This window comes from Hordeum vulgare, chromosome 4H (genome assembly GCF_904849725.1).
Source record: "Hordeum vulgare subsp. vulgare chromosome 4H, MorexV3_pseudomolecules_assembly, whole genome shotgun sequence".
NCBI lineage: Eukaryota > Viridiplantae > Streptophyta > Magnoliopsida > Poales > Poaceae > Hordeum > Hordeum vulgare.
In genome coordinates this window covers 78,812,787-78,833,675 of record NC_058521.1, presented here as the reverse complement: position 1 = coordinate 78,833,675, position 20,889 = coordinate 78,812,787, and the positions used below count along the sequence as shown (strand labels likewise).

Here is a 20,889-nt window from a genome sequence, read left to right as displayed (position 1 = left end):
GATGGATAGATTATTAAAAACTCATAATCTACTCTATACCAGCTTGTTATGGATTGCTAATGACCCATTACCCTTGTAAAGTTGGAGATAATAACATTTCTACCACCGCTACCCTCCTCTTTTAAAAAAAACACAGAGGATAGACAGGTCATTATGCAATGTAAAACCTGGATTACAGTTTATATAATCTGGCCTCCAAACATATTCACCTAGATTATTTTTATAAACCAGATTATATAATTTATCTTCATAATCTAAATTATCATAATCTATTGTGGTTCCAAACAGGGCCTAAATCACGGAGTGCTTCTGCCGTAAAACTCCCTAGAGTTTTCGAAATCAACCCGCAGTACGGATTTAAGTGAGAAAATAAATCGTTTTTCGTATTTTTACAGAAAATCCTTTGTGGTTTTCCGAAATCAACCCGCAGTATATACTTAAGTGAGAGAACGAATCATTTTTTGTAATTTTTATAGAAACGTCTTTTAGGTTCATATTAATTAATCTGCAGTTCAATTATAAGTCACAAATACTTTAAAAATCATATCTTTTAAACGGTAACTTCAATTTTAAATTATTATATATGAAATTTTATTAGAAACATGTGTAGAATCTGAATATAATGTTAGTTTATCTATTTAACTTTTTAAAATTCTGTTTATAATGTAATTTTCATTAATAGTGATGCGCAGAGTCTAAATATGATGTTATTTTACTTATTTAACAATTTTTAAATTTTATTTATGCTGTTATTTTAATCAATAACGCACAATCTATTTTTTACTAAGGTCGATCCATGTTGCAAATGAACACCTCATCAAAATGAGATTAAAGATAAAAAAATATATCAATAATCGGCAAAACATTACATGAAAACAGAAAAGTTGATGTTCATCTTAGGGGGAGAGAGAGTTAGAGAGAGAGCATAGATGTATTCACAAAAAAGAGACAACGTAGATGATAGTTTAAATAAAGATCTCAAGTCATGATTATTAGGTTAGGACGTGTTGTATGGTTTGCTTCCGTTGCAGCGCACCGGCTCTTTTGCTAGTATAAACAAATACTCCCTCCGTTTCTAAATATAAGTCTTTTAAGAGATTTTACTAAGTGTTCACATACGAAGTAAAATGAGTGAATCAATACTTTAAAGTATGTCTATATACATCCGTATGTAGTCTTTTTGTGAAACCTCTAAAAAGATATATATTTAGGAGCGGAGGGAGTATAAACAATTGAGGTGTACAGTACCGCATCAAGATTCGTGCGAAATTAACCTGCTCAGATTGCAGGAAAAGATAGCACAGTCGACGATCCTCCGCACCTGCTCAGATTGCAGGAAAAGATAGCACAGTCGACGATCCTCCGCCGCAATTCTTCTAATCTGCTGCTGGAGAGGAGAGACCAACGTAGCCTAGCGCGGAAACAATACCGAGCGAAGGAGGGGCGGCTGGCGGCGGCAGCAACGGTGATGGGGATCTGGGGCTGGCCGTGGGGGCGGCGTGGGCTCTCGGGCTTTGGATCCGCGTCCACCGCAGAGGACATCGCCGCCGGCATCGACGCCAGCCATCTCACGGCCATCGTCACAGGTGCGCGGCATTCTATACGACTCTGCTTGTCTCTTGTGTGCAACTGCTACTAGTGGCTGAATGCAGAGTCTCATCTTTGCTGACTTTAATAAACAAATCAAGTGATTAAAAAGCACAAAATATCATTAATGCGATTATCTGCATTTGGAATCTGTAATTATTGGAGCTATTTGGTCCTGCAGCTTTTAGAGAAACCGCACTTGAGTTCCTCAAGTTTAAAGAGGGAAATTTGAGTTGGGCTGTACTTTCTACTTTGGGCAGATAAGAAGGATTTTCCATGCATTATTATGATTCGGGCTTCTTAAAAAAAGTAGAAGTACTATTATTTTGATAAATGTACAATCTCTGCAACGTGAGTAAATAGTAAGGGAATTGTTCACTTATCATGATTAAAAGACAATTTCAAGCACATTTCTGTTCATTCAGAGTACAGTACAATACATGGGGTAGACTGATGATTCTGCACTCTTGATTGTCATATGCAGGGGCAACAAATGGCATTGGCAAGGAGACGGCCAGAGTTCTTGCACTGAGGGGAGCAAACGTGATCATACCAGCAAGGACGCTCGAGAGTGGCATGAAGGTGAAAGAGAGCCTCGCTGAAGAGGTCCCGAGCTCGAAGCTCCATGTCATGGAGATGGATCTGAGCTCCCTTGACTCTGTTCGCAGCTTCGCGGGCTCCTTCAACTCCTCGCATAAGCATCTGAACGTCCTCATGTATGTCATTGTAATCAGGCATCATCAAGTATTCAAAAGAAGCACAAAGTTTGGCGGATACTAGTAAACACACTGACTGGGCTTTTTTTCTGGCCTTCTCTGAAGAAACAATGCAGGGATAATGGCCTGCCCTTTCCATCTGTCCAAAGATGGCATTGAGCTACAATTCGCAACGAATCATCTTGGTATGTATTGTGCAGTTACATTCCTTCATATTATAAATAAGAGTGATCGTCGTGATTGATGCCTTTGATCATTCACTGTTATCCATCAACATTCATTCATGTAAACATCAGGATATCTGCTATTGCTGATGCTGAGTTGATATGAGATGTTCAGTAGTTAAGGCCTATTTAAGAGCTCCCTGTTTAAACACCTGTTAAATTTTCACCTTGGGAGCAGGCCATTTCTTGCTGACAAATCTTCTACTAGACAAGATGAAATCAACTGCCAAGGAGACCGGTGTGCAGGGCAGGATCGTAAACCTAGCTTCAACAGCTCATAGAAGAAGTGATGGCAACGGCTTTGATCTGAACAAGCTAAACGACAAGTCCAAGTCAGCAATATGCTATTCTTTACTGATTTTGTTTGCATGAATTCAACATAAGATCTAGCTGAAGTTGCTTCTAACGTATTGAATTTTTTTACAGGTACAATGCATTTGCTGCATACGCACACTCCAAATTAGCAAATATTCTCCACGCAAATGAGCTATCCAGGCGTTTTCAGGTCTGCGATCTCTTAAACGTTACATCCCTCGTATTCATCATGTTTTAAGCCTAGAACAAAGCATCAATTGAAACCTAACAATGATTTCGAGTAGTGTAAGGCTCTAAGCGACGCACTTGCAAAATAATGTTGTTATTTTGTTCTGAGCTGATGAAAGAACATGATGCACAGTAAGGTAATACAAATTGTGTCAGGCCCTAAAGGACTAAAGGTTGTTTGGTGGAAATCCAGGAAGAAGGATGTGATCTGACTGCGAATTCGCTGCACCCTGGAATCATCGGAACCAACATCGTTCGCTACATCACGACAAACAGTAATATCGTTGAAGACATAACACATTGATTCCATGGGAAACTGTTCTGCCCAATACACTTAAGCAGTACCCCACACTTTAAACTGAATGTTCTGCAGGTGTGCTGGCCTCGATTTTCTCCCTGGTCAAGCCTTTTGTGAAGGATATACCCCAGGTAAGGGAATAATGGCCGCCAGTGTCAATCTCTCGCAAGAAGATCAAGCATATCTCTTATTCCAAAAGACATGACCATCAGTATCAATGTCTCCCAAGATCTTTTTCTTTGAAAGCTAAAATGATAACAAGGTCTTAGCCTGACAAGACTAATTTGTTGTACAGGGAGCTGCAACTACCTGTTATGTGGCATTGCATCCTGATACCAAGGGCGTGTCCGGCAAATACTTCGCTGGTTGCAACGAGGCGACACCAACGCCCGTCGCAAGAGATGCAGAGCTGGCCAAGAGCCTGTGGGCATTCAGTGAAGAACTTGTAGAAAGCAGATCAAAATGATCTGATGCGGTGTGCTGTGATTGTGTGCAGTGGCGACACATAACTCCGCCACTGATTGTTTGTATATATGCACGGACCGATCGAAGAGGGTATGTCTACCTAGTGTAAACTGCCAAAAAAGAAAATCAATCATTAACACGGAAAAGTTTTGCGTATCCTTTTTTATTTAATATGGTACAGGGTACAGAAGCAACTTGCAAGCATGTACACATGGCTGCCATGAGCGAGTTGCCGGTGCGCAAGGAGTCTAGGGGCTGTTCTACCCCAATACGCGATGGCCTGCGGATCTCTGCTTCGTCCTGGATGGAGCGCACTGTGTGCAACAGAGGGTCGTGCCCTTCTGAAGACATAATCGTTCCGCTGTTTCCAGATTGTCCAGATGGTGAGGCCGTGAGGGAGGCGATGCCTCTGCGAAAGAAGCCGGTCGAGGTGGAGATGGTAGGGGTCCATGCCATGAAGTCATAGCCGCGCCTCAGGGGATTGACAGTAAGGCGTCACCAAGCAAGCACCCTGTGCCAAACTCGAGAGAAACAGCATCCCGCGAAAAGGTGTTGCATTGTTTCAGGCTCTTGGTCGCACTGTGCGACTCGCACAGAGGGCATATGTTGTCGCGTGGCGCACAGAGGGCATATGTTGTCGCGTGGGAGGCCATGCCGAGCGACACGATCTGCTGTCCAACAGTTTGCCAAGAAGGGCAAACCAGAGGAAGAATTTGATGCACAACCCCCCTCCCCCCACCCACCCACATTTTCCACAATTTCCAATTTAGACACGAGCGGTGATCAATGATGGCACCCGAGAAGAGGGCCAGGTAACATGATTTGGCGGTTTACGGCCGTTGTGGGTCCAACTCTAGGACAAGACGTCGGGCTAGTCGTTTAGGACGATAGAGCGAAGACAACACCAAAGAATGAAGTACTGGGTGGTGGCCAGGGTGCCCTGGATGTTAGAGTTCCATGCACATCGAAGGAGACCGTCGTGGACGCCGAGGGATTTGTGGGAACACTTTTAGACCATGGCATGGATGAGCGAAGCGATGTCGGCGATAGAGCGGCAATCGATCAAGTGATCCTCCCAGAAACAATAGGAGCAGGCGTCGCCTACGGACCACGTGAACCTCAGGTCGTAGGGGGTGTGAAGGTGTTGCCATGGTCGGGAGGAGTCAGTTCTCTGAAGCCGAATCCATAGAAGGTAGAGGGATACACCTACATTTTGCAGATCTAGTATGCCAAGGCCACCAAGGGGGATGGGGCGAAAAACCCTTTGCCAGCTGACATGACCATGTCCATCACTAGCATCCTTGTGGCCATACAAGACGAGGTTGCTGGGGCGAAAAACCCTTTGCCAGCTGACATGACCATGTCCATCACTAGCATCCTTGTGGCCATACAAGACGAGGTTGCAGATCAGGCGATTGAGTTATTTTAGGATGGGAGGGTTGTACGCCATGGCACGTAGGGTATGGACCGGCATGGCCCAGAGCGCGTGCCGAGAAAAGCATGAGTCGTTCGCCCCTAGACAGCAAATAGGTTCATGTAACGCCCAACTAAGAAAACGACTATGGGTCGAATTGCAACATAGTGCAGCGACCCAGGTTAGAATCAGGCCCAAGTGGCTGAGTGTGCATGCCCAACAAAAGGGAAAACTGAAAGTGCGTTATATCGACTAGAGGGGGGGGGGTTGAATAGGAGATTTTTAGAATTTCATCGCTGAGGAAATTCCTTTTGAGGAAATTCCTCACTGATGAATAACTTGCAGCGGAAACAGCAAAGGATCAGGGATGCAAAGTATCACTACAGCAGTTTTCAAGATGAGGAATATGAAAAACAGTTTGCACGGTACGTAGGCACAGAGTAAGCAGGTGAGGATTAACTCGCGTGAAGAATTTGACGTTGAGGAAATTCAGAGAGAGTCTTCAGCAAATTTTTCAAACAGTGACAATGAAAATCTTCAACATACAATATTGAGGAATTGAAAGAGTTGAAGAAATAGAACTCGTATCAGAGTGAAGAGAGTGGTTGATGACCCAGTTCCAACTGCTGTGACAGTTGTACGTCTGGTTTGGAGCGGCTTGGTATTGAAACCAAAAGACACACAGTCCTGGGACACACAGTCCGTACCGTATACTCCTTGAGCTAAGGACACTGATAACCCACAAGTGTAGGGGATCGCAATAGTTTTCGAGGGTAGAGTATTCAACCCAAATTTATTGATTCGACACAAGGGGAAGCGAAAGAATATTCTCAAGTATTAGCAGCTGAGTTTGTCAATTTCAACCACACCTGAAAGATTAGTGTTTGCAAGCAAAGTATCAGTAGCAAAGTAGTATGATAGCAACGGTGCCAGAAAAGTTCCGTCGACGGCAGCCTATTCCTAACTTGTTGTATCAATGGCGCCTAGAAAATAGCACGTTGACAGGGGACTATTCTTGAGAATAATGCTTCCCCGGCTACGGCTCCAGAAAATTCTTGCAACAGGCAACATCAAAGTAGCAAGTAACAGCAGTAGCGACAACAGCAGCAAGTAACATCAGTAGTGACAGCAGTAGCAAGGAACAACAGTAACCAATAGCAGCAGAGTAACAACAGTAGCAACAGTAGTAGTGACAAACTAACGCAGCAAGGACCAGTAGTAAAAGACTCGTAGGCATTGGATCGGTGATGGATAATTATGCCAGATGTGATTCATCATGTAACAGCTATAACACGGGGAGATATGTAACTAGCTCCCGTTCGTCAATCTAATGTAGGCATGTATTCCGTATGTAGTCATACGTGCTTAGGGAAAAGAACTTGCATGACATCTATTGTCCATCCCTCCGTGGCAGCGGGGCCCTAATGGAAACTACGAGATATTAAGGTTCTCCTTTTAATAAAGAACCGGAGCAACGCATTAACACTTGGTGAATACATGAACTCCTCATACTATGGTCATCTCTGGGAGTGGTTCCGGTTATTGTCACTCCGGGGTTGCCGGGTCATAACACATAGTAGGTGACTACAACTTGCAAGATAGGATCTAAAACACACATATATTGGCGACAACATAATAGGTTCAGATATGAAATCATGGCACTCGGGCCCTAGTGACAAGCATTAATCACGACAAAGTAGTAGCAACATCAATCTCACAACATAGTGGATACTAGGGATCAATCCCCATCAAAACTAACTCGATTACATGATAGATCTCATCTAACTCATCACCGTCCAGCACGCCTACGATGAGATTACTCATGAACGGTGAAGAGCATCATGGAATTGTCGATGGAGGAAGGTTGATGATGACGACGGCGACGATTTCCCCTCTTCGGAGCCCAAAACGGACTCCAGATCTGCCCTCCAGATGAAGAACATGAGGTGGCGGCGCCTCCGTATCGTAAAACGCGATGAATCCTTCCCTCTGATTTTTTTTCCGGGCAAAACAGAATATATAGAGCTGAGTTTGGAGGCGGTGGAGCCTCGTGGGCCCCACAAGCGCTCACGACGCGACCAGGGGGGGTGGTCGTGGCCCACTGGCTCACCCCGTCCGGTGGATGTTTGCGCAGGTATTTTTCATTAATTCCAGAAAAATTCTCCGTAAATTTTCAGGTCATTCTGAGAACTTTTATTTCTGCACAAAAACAACACCATGGCAATTCTGCTAAAAACAGCGTGAGTCCGGGTTAGTTCCATTCAAATCATGCAAATTAGAGTCCAAAACAAGGGCAAAAGAGTTCGGAAAAGTAGATACGATGGAGACGTATCAACTTCCCCAAGCTTAAAGCCTTGCTTGTCCTCAAGCAATTCAGTTGACAAACTGAAAGAGACAAAAAAAAAACTTTGACGAACTCTGTTTGATCTTGTTGCTGCAACTATGTCTAACTCATATCCAGAGTTTCAGCAAGATCACAAGCAAACCACATAAGCAAATGACATCTAGGTCTCATGGTAAACTCATATAAATGGCATAATCAACTAGCGAGCAAATAATAATAAGCCTGAAATGTCAACACTTCAATCAAAACAACATGAAGCAGTACGAACAGATGGTATCTCGCTAGATCTTTCTGAGACCGCAAAACATAAATGCAGAGCACCTTCAAAGACCAAGGGCTGACTAAACATTGTAATTCATGGCAAAGAAGATCCAGTCACAGTCATACTCAACATAGTTAAAAGAAAAACATAAAAAATGACAGAGATGCTCTCTAATTGGTGCTTTTATAAGAGGAGGATGACTCAACAGGAACATAAATAGATAGGCCCTTCGCAGAGGGAAGCATTGATTTGCATAGGTGCGAGAGCTCAAGCTTTGAAAACAGAGATAATAATTTTGGGTGGCATGCTTTCATTGTCAACGCAATGACTAAGAGTTCTCAACATCTTCCACGCTACACATGCTATAGGCGGTTCCCAAACAGAAAAGTAAAGTTTTGACTCCCCCACCACCAATCAATCACACTCCACGGCTAGCCGAATCCTCGGGTACCGTCCATACCAACATCAATCCTGGGGGAGTTTTGTTTGCAATTATCTTTTCGATTTGAGCATGGAACTGGGAATTCCAATTACCGACCCCTTTCTCGTGAATGATAGTGAATAAACACATATCGAGGATAACACGCCTAGCATGGAAAATACCAATAGCCCCTATCACCACATGAGCGGTTCGGGCATGCAAAACAAATTATTTCTTGAAGGTTTAGAGAGTGGCACATGCAAATTTACTTGGAACGACACGTAGGTACCACACATAGGTAGGTATGGTGGACTCATATGGAACAACTTTGGGTTTATGGAAGTGGATGCACAAGCAGTATTCCCGCTTAGTACAAGTGAAGGCTAGCAAAAGACTGGGAAGCGACCAACTAGAGAGCGACAACAGTCATCAAAATGCATTGAGATTAACTAACATTGAGTGCAAGCATGAGTAGGACATAAATCACCATGAACATGAACATCATAGAGGCTATGTTGATTTTGTTTCAACTACATGCGTGAACATGCGCCAAGTCAAGCCACTTGAAACATTCAAAGGAGGATACCATCCTATCATACTACATCATAGTCATCTCAACATTCATGTGGGCATCCAAGACAAACCATTATAAGCTCCTAGCTAAGTAAGCATGTCATAAGCAACTATGATCTCTAAGTTGTCATTGCAAACATGTTTCTCTCACAGCAAAGCTGAATCAGGCATGATGAGCTAGTCATATTTACAAAAACAAAATAGATCGAGTTCATACCAGCTTTTCCAGGCTCAGTCACTTCATCACATATCGTCATTATTGCCTTTCACTTGCACGACCGAACGATGTGCACAATAATAAGAGTGCTCGTGCATTGGACTAAAGCTGGAATCTGCAGGCAAACACAAAGGAGAAGACAAAGTAATATGGCTCTATGAAAGCTAAACATGTATGCATGCAAGAGCCACTAAACATTGTAACCAATATCTTCTACCTTGACCCAAAGAAAAAGAAAACTATTTACACGGGAAAGCTCCCAACAAGCAAAAGAAGAAAAAGAAAATCTTTTTGGGTTTTCTCAAACTAGACAGACACATGAAAAGAAAACGAGAAAAAGAAAATAAACTAGCATGGATGATACAGTGGCAAAGTGTGAACACCGGCTAACAAAGTGAATGCATAAGCAAGAATGTAAAGTCGGTGAGAACACGTACTGCCCCAAGCTTAGGCTTTTGGCCTAAGTTGGTCTACTCCCAAGGATGGTCCTGGCGAAACCCAAAATCATAATGGGGGTTATACGGGAGCGTTGCAGCCACTGCCTGAATAGCTTCCTCACGAAGACGAGCAGCCTTTGACTCCCTCTCATACTCCTCTGCCTCTCCTCTGGTTATGTAATATCTCCGTTTTACCTGAAAGTCAAAGAAGGCAGGAGCAGGAAGGGTAATATGGAAAACACGCTGCCGGTTAAATATCAAACGGTATAGGAGGGATTCATCATCCCTCTCAAGGAATTGGTAGCGTGTCAAAGCGACACGGTCAAGGAAAGCTGTATGGAGCGGGGGATCTCCTTCGTGGATGGGCACTCCAAGAAAATTTGCTATGCGAGTGGCATAGATCCCACCAAAGAAACCCCCTTCATTAGCATTCTTATTCACCCTCCTTGCTATTATAGCTCCCATGTTGAAGCTTTTGTCACCCGTCACTGCGCTCTTAAGGATACTAAGGTCGGGTGCGCAGAGGTGACAATGCTCAATCTTGCCATTAATGCATCTACCTATGAAGAGGGCAAAGTAATGCAAGGAAGGAAAATGAATACTCCCATGGTATCTTGTGTAATGTCTCTAGTTTCTCCAACAGTAATACCAGAGCAAAAATCTCTAACCGAAGATTTAGGAGGATCATTGAGGCTACCCCAAATAGGTATTTTGCAAATTCTATTAAAATCCTCTAAATCCATGGTATACGATTTATCATAGAGATCAAACAGTACCGATGTATCACGGCCAGCTGAAAATTTGAATCTACGAACAAAAGAGGCAGTGAGAGCAACATATTGTTCACATTTATCAGAGATGAATTCTTCGAGTCCGACGTTGTGAACAAGTGCATCAAACTCATCTTTGAAACCTGCCTCAATCATAAATTCATCAGAAGGCCATTCACATGGTTGTACCTGCGCGTCCCTTGGTTGGTAAGGATCAGGCTCCCGAATCGCAAGAAGGGGACCTCTCTTGCTTGAGGAACCACCATGAAAGTTTCTCCTGAACATCTTCCTTTTCTGAAATTTTCAGTGACCCAAAGAAAAAGAGAACAAGGCTCAACTAAACTAGTAGCAACTACTCCCACAAGTGCCTAGAGGCCATATTACGCATCAAAACTACTTGGGACCAGCTAAAGTCAGCATGCAAAGCTCAAGAACATGGTCACCAAGGCAGCAAAAATACGCAGAGTATAAGGCACTAGAGCAAAAACTAATTGAACCAATGGAGGAGTCACTTACCAAGGAGTAATTTCCCCAAATCAGTTCGGAGAATGGTGATTTGAGCAAAGAGATCGAAAATCCCAACAAGAGGAGCAAGAACACGGGTTTGAGCTGCGAAACGATTTTTTCTGGAGGTAGGATAACCAGATGAGAGCAAGAATGAGTGGAGGGGGTGACTGTGGGCCCCACAAGCCTGGGTGGCGTGGCCGGGGGGGGGGGGTGCTCGCGCCGTTAGGGCTTGTGGCCCACTGGTACAGCCCCAGACAAGCTCTTTGTCTCAGAATTTTTCAAAAAATCCAGAAAAAATCATACTTGATTTTCAGGACGTTCGGAGAACTTTTATTTTCGGGGTACTTTTCTACCGGACGCTAAAACAGAAAACAGGGAAAACTAAACTAAATCTATCATTTTTCTTTGAAGCAACCAAAGGTGGAAGCTTAAAACAGAGGTTTGTGACTCCTTGATTCATCCATCTCATGGTCATCGAAAGAAATCCGTCAACGGGGTTGATCAAATCCTCTCGACAAAACTTCTCGAATTGCAAAAGAAGACGGAGAATTTTCGAATAGTCACTAGGTCACCTCAGTGGGGATGTGTATCTCCCCAACAAGAAAATCATACTTCATCTTAGCAGGAGGAATAGGGCATTCAAATCTCCCAATAAGAATCGATGAAGTTTTTTCGATAGCATTGATGCAATGTACTCGATATTGTTTCTTCGGAAAGTGCACCGTATGCTCATTACCGTTGACATGGAAAGTGACATTGCCTTTGTTGCAATCTATAACAGCCCCTGTAGTGTTTAAAAAGGGTCTTCCGAGGATGACAGCCATGGCATCGTCCTCAGGAATATCCAAGATAACAAAGTTTGTTAAGATAGTGACGTTAGCAACCACAACATGCACATCCTCGCAAATGCCGATAGGGAAAGCAGTTGATTTGTCGGCCAATTGCAGAGAGATTTCAGTGGGTGTCAACTTATCCAGTTCAAGCCTACGATAAAGAGAGAGAGGCATAACACTAACACCGGCTCCAAGGTCGCATAACACAGTTCTCACGTAGTTGCCTTTAATGGAGCAAGGTATAGTGGGCACACCGGGATCACCTAGTTTCTTGGGAGTTCCACCCTTGAAGGTATAATTAGCGAGCATGGTGGAAATCTCAACCTCTGGTGTCCTCCTCTTATTAGTCACAATATCTTTCATGTACTTAGCATACGGAGACATCTTGAGCATATCCGTCAAACGCATTTGCAGAAAGACAGGTCTGATCATCTCAACGAATCGCTCAAAATCCTCATCATCCTTTTTCTTGGATGGTTTGGGAGGAAAGGGCATGGGTTTCTGAACCCATGGTTCCCTTTCTTTACCATGCTTCCTAGCAGCAAAGTCATCCTTATCATATCTTTTAGTCTTAGGTTGTGGGTTATCAAGATCAGGTTCAATCTCCACATCCTTATCATTGCTAGGTTGAGCATCAACATGAACATCACTATTGATATTATCATTAGGCTCATGTTCATCACCAGATTGTGTTTCAGCATCAGAGACAGAGGCATCGTTTGGACTCTCAGGTGTAGCAGCAATAGGGTTGCTAGCGTGCACATCCCTATCATCTTTCTTCTTCTTTCTAGGATGACTAGGTGCATAAGTGCTAACTCCTCGAGAATCTTGTTCAATTCTCTTCGGATGACCCTCAGGATACAAAGGTTCCTGGGTCATTCTACCGCCTCTAGTGACGACTCTAACGGAGTTGTCATTCAACTCATTGAGCAAGTCATTTTGAGATTTAAGTACTTGTTCTACCTGAGTAGTAACCATAGAGGCATGTTTACTCAGAAGCTTAAGATTGTTGACGTTTCTGTCCACACAAGCACTTAAATGACTAAGCATACGAGCATTCTGTTCCAATTGTCTGCTAACATAATCATTGAAACTTTGTTGTTTGGCAAAAAAGTTATCAAATTCATCCAGGCATAAGCTAGCAGGTTTATCAAAAGGAATATCACTCTCATCAAACCTACGCAGAGAATTTACTTCTACTACCTATATCGGGTTATCAAGACCATGGATCTCTTCGATAGGTGATAAATTTTTGACATCTTCAGATTTAATGCATTTCTCTCGCATAGACTTCTTGGCTTCTTGCATATCTTCAGGACTGAGGAATAGAATACCTCTTTTCTTCGGAGTTGGCTTAGGAGGTGGTTCGGGGATAGTCCAAGCATTCTCATTGCACAAGATGTTATTCAATAGAATCTCAGCTTGTTCTACGGTTCGTTCCCTAAAAACACAACCGACACAACTATCTAGGTGGTCTTTGGAAGCATGAGTAAGTCCATTATACTCCCTCCATTACAGTTTATTAGGCGCAACTCAGAGGGCTCTGGGACCTAGGTGTTTTCTAATTGGAAGGAAAAACCGAGCCAGTTAGGTGTAGATGCACCTAATCAAACGCAAAATTAACGCATAATACTCCCCGTCCATTAAACTGTCTGCATGCACCGTTTAGGAGAGAAGGAGAGAGGGAGAGGAGGCATGCAAATTCCTATTCACACTTGCGGACAAGAACGCCACACTTGCATGAAGCCATGCATGTGAACGCCACACTTGCATGGGATGGGGTGAAATCAGGGTCTAATTAAACACAAAACGTCCTAATTAATAGGCTAATTAATGCCATGCGCCTTATTTATGAAAAATCATGGTTTTGAAGATAGGCCTAATATACTGTGACGGAGGGAGTAAAAGATATCAAGTATTTCATTCTTCTCAAGTGGGTGATCAGGCAAAGCATTCAGTAGGTGGATGAGCCTCCCCCAAGCTTGTGGGAGACTCTCTTCTTCAGCTTGAGCAAAGTTGTATATTTCCTGAGGGGCAGCTTGCTTCTTATGGGCAGGGAAATATTTTTCAGAGAAGTAGTAGACCATGTCCCGAGGGCTACGCACACAACCAGGAGCAAGAGAAGTGAACCAGGTCTTAGCATCATCCTTTAGCGAGAAAGGAAATAGCTTGAGGATATAGTAGTGCCAGATCTTTTCCTCACTAGTGAATAGGGTGGCTATATCGTGTAGTTTTGTAAGATGGGCTACAACCCTTTGAGACTCATAACCGTGAAAAGGATCAGATTCGACCAGAGTGATTAACTCAGGGTCGACAGAGAATTCATAATCCTTATCGGTCACAAAGATAGGCGAAGTAGCAAACTTCGGGTCGTATTTCATCCTAGCGTTCAGAGATTTATCTTTCCACTTGCGCAGTAATTTCTCAACATCATAGCTATCCTTATACGCAAGAAAGTCCTCAGCTATCTCTCCCTCCATAACATAACGTTCAGGCATAACAAGCAATTCAGGCATAGGAGAGCTAGTTCTAGCAGGCAAAATAGCAGATTCTACTTCAATAGTATCAGCAGTTTCAGAAGTATCATCACATCTAGCAGCAACTCTAGCAAGTTGTGCATCAAGGAATTCACCTAGTGGCAAAGCAGTATCAAGCATAGCATCATCAGGCATAGTATCAAGCATAGCATCATCACGCATAGTATCAAGCATAGCATCATAGGCAGCAGAAATAGCATCATCAAGCACAAGCGACATATCAAGATTTCTAGCAGGAGGTGATGTCGCAAACTTACTCATAACTGAAGGTGAATCAAGTGCAAAGCTAGATGGCAGTTCCTTACCTGTCCTCGTAGTGGAAGGCAAGACTTTAGTTCTTGGCTCTATCGGATTCCTCATAGTGATCAGCAGAAGTAAATCCCAAGTGATTCAGAGAATATAGATGTGCCTCCCCGGCAATGGCGCCAGAAAATAGTCTTGATAACCCACAAGTGTAGGGGATCGCAACATTTTCGAGGGTAGAGTATTCAACCCAAATTTATTGATTCGACACAAGGGGAAGCGAAAGAATATTCTCAAGTATTAGCAGCTGAGTTTGTCAATTTCAACCACACGTGAAAGATTAGTGTCTGCAAGGAAAGTATCAGTAGCAAAGTAGTATGATAGCAACGGTGCCAGAAAAGTTCTGTCGATGGCAGACTATTCCTAATTTGTTGTATCAACGACGCCTAGAAAATAGCACGTTGATGGGGGACTATTCTTGAGAATAATGCTTCCCTGGCTATGGCTCCAGAAAAGTCTTGGAACAGGCAACAACAAAGTAGCAAGTAACAGCAGTAGTGACAACAGCAACAAGTACCAACAGTAGTGATAGCAGTAGCAAGGAACAACAGTAACCAGTAGCAGCAGAGTAACAACAGTAGCAACAGTAGTAGCGACAAAGTAACGTAGCAAGGACCAGTAGTAAAAGACTCGTAGGCATTGGATCGGTGATGGATAATTATGCCGGATGTGATTCATCATGTAACAGCTATAACACGGAGAGATATGTAACTAGCTCCCGTTCATCAATCTAATGTAGGCATGTATTCCGTATGTAGTCATACGTGCTTAGGGAAAAAAACTTGCATGACATCTATTGTCCATCCCTCCTGTGGCAGCGGGGTCCTAATGGAAACTACGGGATATTAAGGTTCTCCTTTTAATAAAGAACCGGACCAACGCATTAACACTTGGTGAATACATGAACTCCTCATACTATGGTCATCTCCGGGAGTGGTTCCGGCTATTGTCACTCCGGGGTTGCTGGGTCATAACACATAGTAGGTGACTAAAACTTGCAAGATAGGATCTAAAACACACATATATTGGCGACAACATAATAGGTTCAGATCTAAAATCATGGCACTCGGGCCCTAGTGACAAGCATTAAGCATGGCAAAGTAGTAGCAACATCAATCTCAGAACATAGTGGATACTAGGGATCAATCCCCGTCAAAACTAACTCGATTACATGATAGATCTCATCCTACTCATCACCGTCCAGCAAGCCTACGATGAGATTACTCACGAACGGTGAAGAGCATCATGGAATTGTCAATGGAGGAAGGTTGATGATGACAATGGCGACGATTTCCCCTCTCCGGAGCCCAGAACGGACTCCAAATCTGCCCTCGAGATGAAGAACAGGAGGTGGCGGCGCCTCCGTATCGTAAAACGCGATGAATCCTCCCCTCCGTTTTTTTCCGGGTGAAACGGGATATATAGAGATGAGTTTGAAGACGGTGGAGCCTCGTGGGCCCCACAAGCCCTCACGGCGCGGCGGGGGGGGGGGGGGGGTGGCCGCGGCCCTTGGGCTTGTAGCCCACTGGCTCACCCCTCCGGTGGATCTTTGCGCAGCTATTTTTCAGTAATTCCAGAAAAATTCTCCGTAAATTTTCAGGTCATTCCGAGAACTTTTATTTCTGCACAAAAACAACACCATGGCAATTCTCGTGAAAACATCGTTAGTCCGGGTTAGTTCCATTCAAATCATGCAAATTACAGTCCAAAACAAGGGCAGAAGAGTTCGGAAAAGTAGATACGACGGAGACGTATCAGACACACAGTCCTCGCCCAACACTCGTGGTAAGTCTTCAGGGCAGACTTCCAAATCCTCACAAACTTGCTCACCCGGCGATTCACAATTGACTGCTGGATAGCTCTAGACCATGACACCTAATCGTCTGGAGGATGCACAGTCCTCAAAGGTAAAAGGCTTCAGTTCCACACGCGGACAAATTCTTCAGTGATGCTCAATCACTTGGTTTCTGGTTTGTGGTTTGGTGTTCGTGGTATTTCCTCACTGATGATTTACTCTCGAAGACTCTGAGGAATTGGGTTGCTCTAAATGACAAGTGTCAGTTTCTCACGAAGTAGCCAACCAACTAATGGTTGTGGGGGGCGGCTATTTATAGCCTGTGAGCATCCCGACATGATTTGACATTAATGCCCTTAAATATTATGACCGTTGGTGTGGATAAGATCGGTGGTGTGGTGCAAATTGTGGCAACAGTCGGGACCCTCAACTGTGAGAGTCCTCATGTCTCTCATATTCCTCACTTGAGGCTTTTGTAGGATTAGGTTTGGGTTGAGCATCATGAGGAAATTCATTCCATAGTATTACCTCGACCGCCTTTAACAGTACGGTGTTCCTATGACTCAAGAGTGAAGAAAATGAAATAGAAAGAATACTTCTTCATGCTTCAAAGTTTTCGGATCGTTTTTCTTCAGGACACACCGAATTCCTCATCTTCAATATCTTCATGAGGAATATCAATTTCATCGCAATTTCTTCGCGATCAAAGTCTTCAGCAGAAGACCAATTTCTTCAGCCGAAGATATACATATTTAGGGGTCAATATTCATCGTATAATTCAAACTCCTCAGCGACTTATAGATCCTGTGTACACTCATGAACACATCAGATACTTAACCTATAAGTCTTCAAACCACCAAAATCACTAAGGGGCACTACATGCACTTACAAAAACATGAATTTTTTTTGGGTCGCCTAGGAATTGAACCAATGACCTCTAGCTTGAAACTCGCTATGCTAGCCAAGTTCACTGCACTTGTTCATGTGAAATAATAACAGCTAAAAACTAATAAAAATAGAATATGTAGCGATTGCTCACCACGATCTAATAGGATGGCTTGGGGTGGTTGGCCCTTGGCTCGGTCAATGCTGAGCGTGCGAGCTGCTCTCCTTTTCAGCGACGAACAGAGGCAGCAACATGTCGTGGTCAATGGAACGAACTCCAGTGAGGCTTTGGCGCGGCGGTCAGGCGGAGCTTAGGGCGTGGATGACGGCGGCTCAAGGTCATGGCGCAGATGCAACTCCTACATGGACGACGGCCATTGCAGCTCCTGCAAGAAGAAGCGCAAGGGAGAGAGAGACCTTAGAGAAGGGAGGAGGGAGAAGGGCACGGGGAGCGGGCTCATGACCTCGTCGGCCTGCGGGGTGGCGCGGCGGCTCTGGCACATGAGGAGGTGGCCAGGGCGAGCTCCTCCCGAACGGGAGCGGGGCTGCAGGCGGGATCGAGGGAAACGGGAGGGTGAGCATGCTCGGGGCCATGGCGGGCGACGCGACCCGGGGTGGCGGTGCAGCTCGCCGGCTGGCCTGACTGCTCGAGGTCGACGAGGAGGCTACGCCTCGGGCTGAAGGGGTGCTATAGCAAGCGGAGGGGGAACTTCGGGCTCCTTGCTTGCTGCGGACGCGTCCATGAGGACATGCACGAACGGATCGGCTGGAACTCTGGTTGGCTTGGCAGAGAAAACAAGGTGGGTGGCGGCTGGATCGGGAGGAGATCCCGAGGAAGATGTGGCTGGCGGCGACGGAGGGACAAACTTCCTAAATTTTAGGGTTTGGTCTGATTTATACTAGGGTCTAAATATATAGCTAGCAGGTTAGGTCTTAGGGGCATTTGGACCCTCCGATTTAGATCGGGTGGTGGCAATAATTAGGTTAGGAAGTCAAATGAAAAAATCGATGACGGTTCACAGAATTACAAGGTTGATCCGAACCCAATGGCCACGACCATGTGTTTCGGGTTTCACGAGGTTTCAGGCTAGATGCGCGCAGGTCGGTGCAGTGTGCAGAGGGGCTAGGCGGGGAGGAGAGGGAAAACGGGCAGCCTGGCGACAAAGTTTTTAAATACCGAAAACGTCTGACAATTGGACCGGCTAGTGCCGATATAGGTTTAACGGTTCGGGTATCAAACGAACTTCGATTGCGATGAAAATTGCAGGCGGTCTACCTACATTAACATAAGACCGCACGCCACGTTTCAACCCAATCCGGGAATGTTTTATACACACTTTTAAAACCAATATTTCAACAATGTCGCGGGAGCGTGCGTGTATGGTTGGTCTCGAAACGGTCAACGACAAAAGCGAAGAGAACCAACAACTAATAACGGATGCAAGTTTTGAAAAATTGGCGGCAATGGAGTGCCGATGCAAGGCGGATGATGCGAATGATGCGATGATGAATGCGGCAGACAATTTAATCGCATGGCAGCAACATAATAAAAGGGGAATCTTCTGGAGCGTCGGTGTCGGGCTATCACAGCTCACCAAGGAGAGAGTCACACCTTGATCTTGTCGACGATATGCTGGAAAGCGAGGCAGTAACCTTGCAGATGGATGGCAGGAGTCCAAGGTATCGATTAGGGAACTCCGGGATGGGGCGGGCGAGGTTATCTTGAAAACGGTCGAGGTCGGCCAACATGAACTGGATCGGGCAGGTGTGGCATGCAACCCTAAAGCAAGCCCGAAGATTCATAGCAGCACGCAGATTGCTCACGAATTTTAGAAAGATCCTCCTTGTGAGGATGGCAAAATGCCACCATATTGTTGGCGCAGAGTTAGATACTTGAGGCCATATAGCGAGTGGTGAGGTAGTCTATGATTCAGATGTTGATGGTACGATGGATGATGTTGTTGAGGGCATCAATCACCATGAAAAAGAGCAATGGAGAAAAGGGTCTCATTGGCTCAACCCGTGCAAGTAGTGCATCGACGGTCTTGGAACGCCGTTGAGGAGGAAACATATGCTAGCTGTATGTTTCTTCTATATACGATGTTGGGGTTGCGGGGGTGGCTGAAGGGCGACACCAAGAGAGTATTGTGTCAAGGAACTGCGGCGGCGACCATGAGAAAAGGGCCATCAGATCAAATCAAAGTGGCTAGGGTCTGAAGGGGGAGGAAAGAGATTTTGGGTCGACCTACCAATCCGAGACATGGGTGGATGGTGTTATTTGGTGGCTTTCCATGGGATGATTTTCTTGGCTTTTGCTCGTACAGTGGGAGGTTAAAAGGACAAACAAAAACCCAAAACAGGAGCAAGAAGGGAAGAAATTTGAAGGGGAATAAAACGAGGATCATTAGGAAATTGCGTTGTAACGGGATACACTATTAAAATACTGCTATAACAACCAAACTGGATGGTTTTCTAAGTTGAACAAGGCAGGGAGAGGGCGGACAAAATGATACGTAAGACAAGCCTTACCTCACTTTTAAGTAGTAGAGATAGAGAAGGATATTCATCTGAAGGTGTTTTTATACACTCTACCATTGTGCTCCAAGCAAATTAGGATCGTACTCCCCTTTTTTGTTTGTCTCATAGGATGTTCTCCCAGGCTTGTAAAGGCTTTTTGTATGGATAAGTCAATTGCATTACAAAATATAAATATAGAAGGAAATATTATAATTTACTACATACAAGTATAGCAAAATAATGATACAAGCAGTGAAGAAATCATGGTATCAGAATGATAAGATAACACCAAAGATCTTCCTCTTTAGTAGCTGGTCGGTCCTTCATATCAAAGGTTGACAACTTCTTCAAGAATTATATTCCCAAAGGGTCTACATTAGGAAACTTCTTAGATAATGGTGTAAAACTTGTAGGAAGCGTCGTATCCCTCTAGGGCGACGTGTTGCATGTTTATATAGGAGGAGTCGATCCCTCAATCTGGCGCAGATGGTTTAGGACTTGGAGTACAAGTCATGAGGTTGGGATAGATGAGATAGGACTCTAAACTATCTACCTAACCAGCCTTATACTCCAAGTTAACTAGGAATATAACCATGTACGTTACAGGAGGAGATTAGACCGAAGGGTGGCTAGCACTAGACATGACCAACCTTAAACCTAACATCCTCCCTTAATCACAACCTTGTTAGGTTGAGATTACGTTTGAATTCTTCAAAAGTCTTGGTAGGTAATGCCTTTGTAAAGCCATGAACAACTTGATCTCGAGAATGTATGAATCGAACCTCCAATTGTCTTTGAGCAACTCTTTCTTTGACAAAGTGGAAATCTATCTCAATATGTTTTGTTCTTGCATGAAAAACAGGATTTGCAGAGAGATAAGTAGCACCAAGATTATCACACCACAAGCATGGAGTTTGAGTTTTCCTTATGCCCTACTCCTTTAGCATAGACTGGACCCATATTATCTCTATCGGTGCATTTTCTAGGGCCTTGTATGCAGCTTCAGCACTTGACCTAGACACAGTGGCCTGCTTCTTTGCACACCAAGATATTAAATTGGGCCCAAAGAATACTGCAAAATCACCAGTAGAGCATCTATCATCTGGACATCCTACCCAATCTGAATCAGAAAAGGCACTGACTAGTGTAGACGGTGATTTGTTGAATGTGAGACCAACATTCATAGTGTTTTTGACATATCTTACTATACGCTTTGCAGCAGTCCAATGAACTGTGGTAGG

General features: G+C 44.2%; 1 protein-coding gene across 1 annotated transcript; it reads left to right on the top strand.

Moving 5' to 3' along the window:
- The first annotated feature begins 1,308 nt into the window (after nt 1-1,308).
- Nucleotides 1,309-3,989, top strand: LOC123447938 (short-chain dehydrogenase TIC 32, chloroplastic-like). The gene is made up of 8 exons (XM_045124674.1): nt 1,309-1,586; nt 2,072-2,303; nt 2,409-2,488; nt 2,706-2,859; nt 2,954-3,032; nt 3,264-3,345; nt 3,444-3,499; nt 3,664-3,989. The coding sequence occupies exons 1-8, from the start codon at nt 1,469-1,471 to the stop codon at nt 3,832-3,834; spliced, it is 972 nt and encodes a 323-aa protein (XP_044980609.1). The 5' UTR covers nt 1,309-1,468; the 3' UTR covers nt 3,835-3,989.
- The last annotated feature ends 16,900 nt before the right edge of the window (nt 3,990-20,889 follow it).

Bases quoted from the DNA above. Each gene is read 5' to 3' on its own strand.
- LOC123447938 (XM_045124674.1), top strand. From the start codon at position 1,469: ATGGGGATCTGGGGCTGGCCGTGGGGGCGGCGTGGGCTCTCGGGCTTT. The intron at 2,860-2,953 runs GTCAGCAATATG...ATTTTTTTACAG, and splicing joins AAGCTAAACGACAAGTCCAA to GTACAATGCATTTGCTGCAT. The intron at 3,346-3,443 runs GTAATATCGTTG...AATGTTCTGCAG, and splicing joins TCGCTACATCACGACAAACA to GTGTGCTGGCCTCGATTTTC.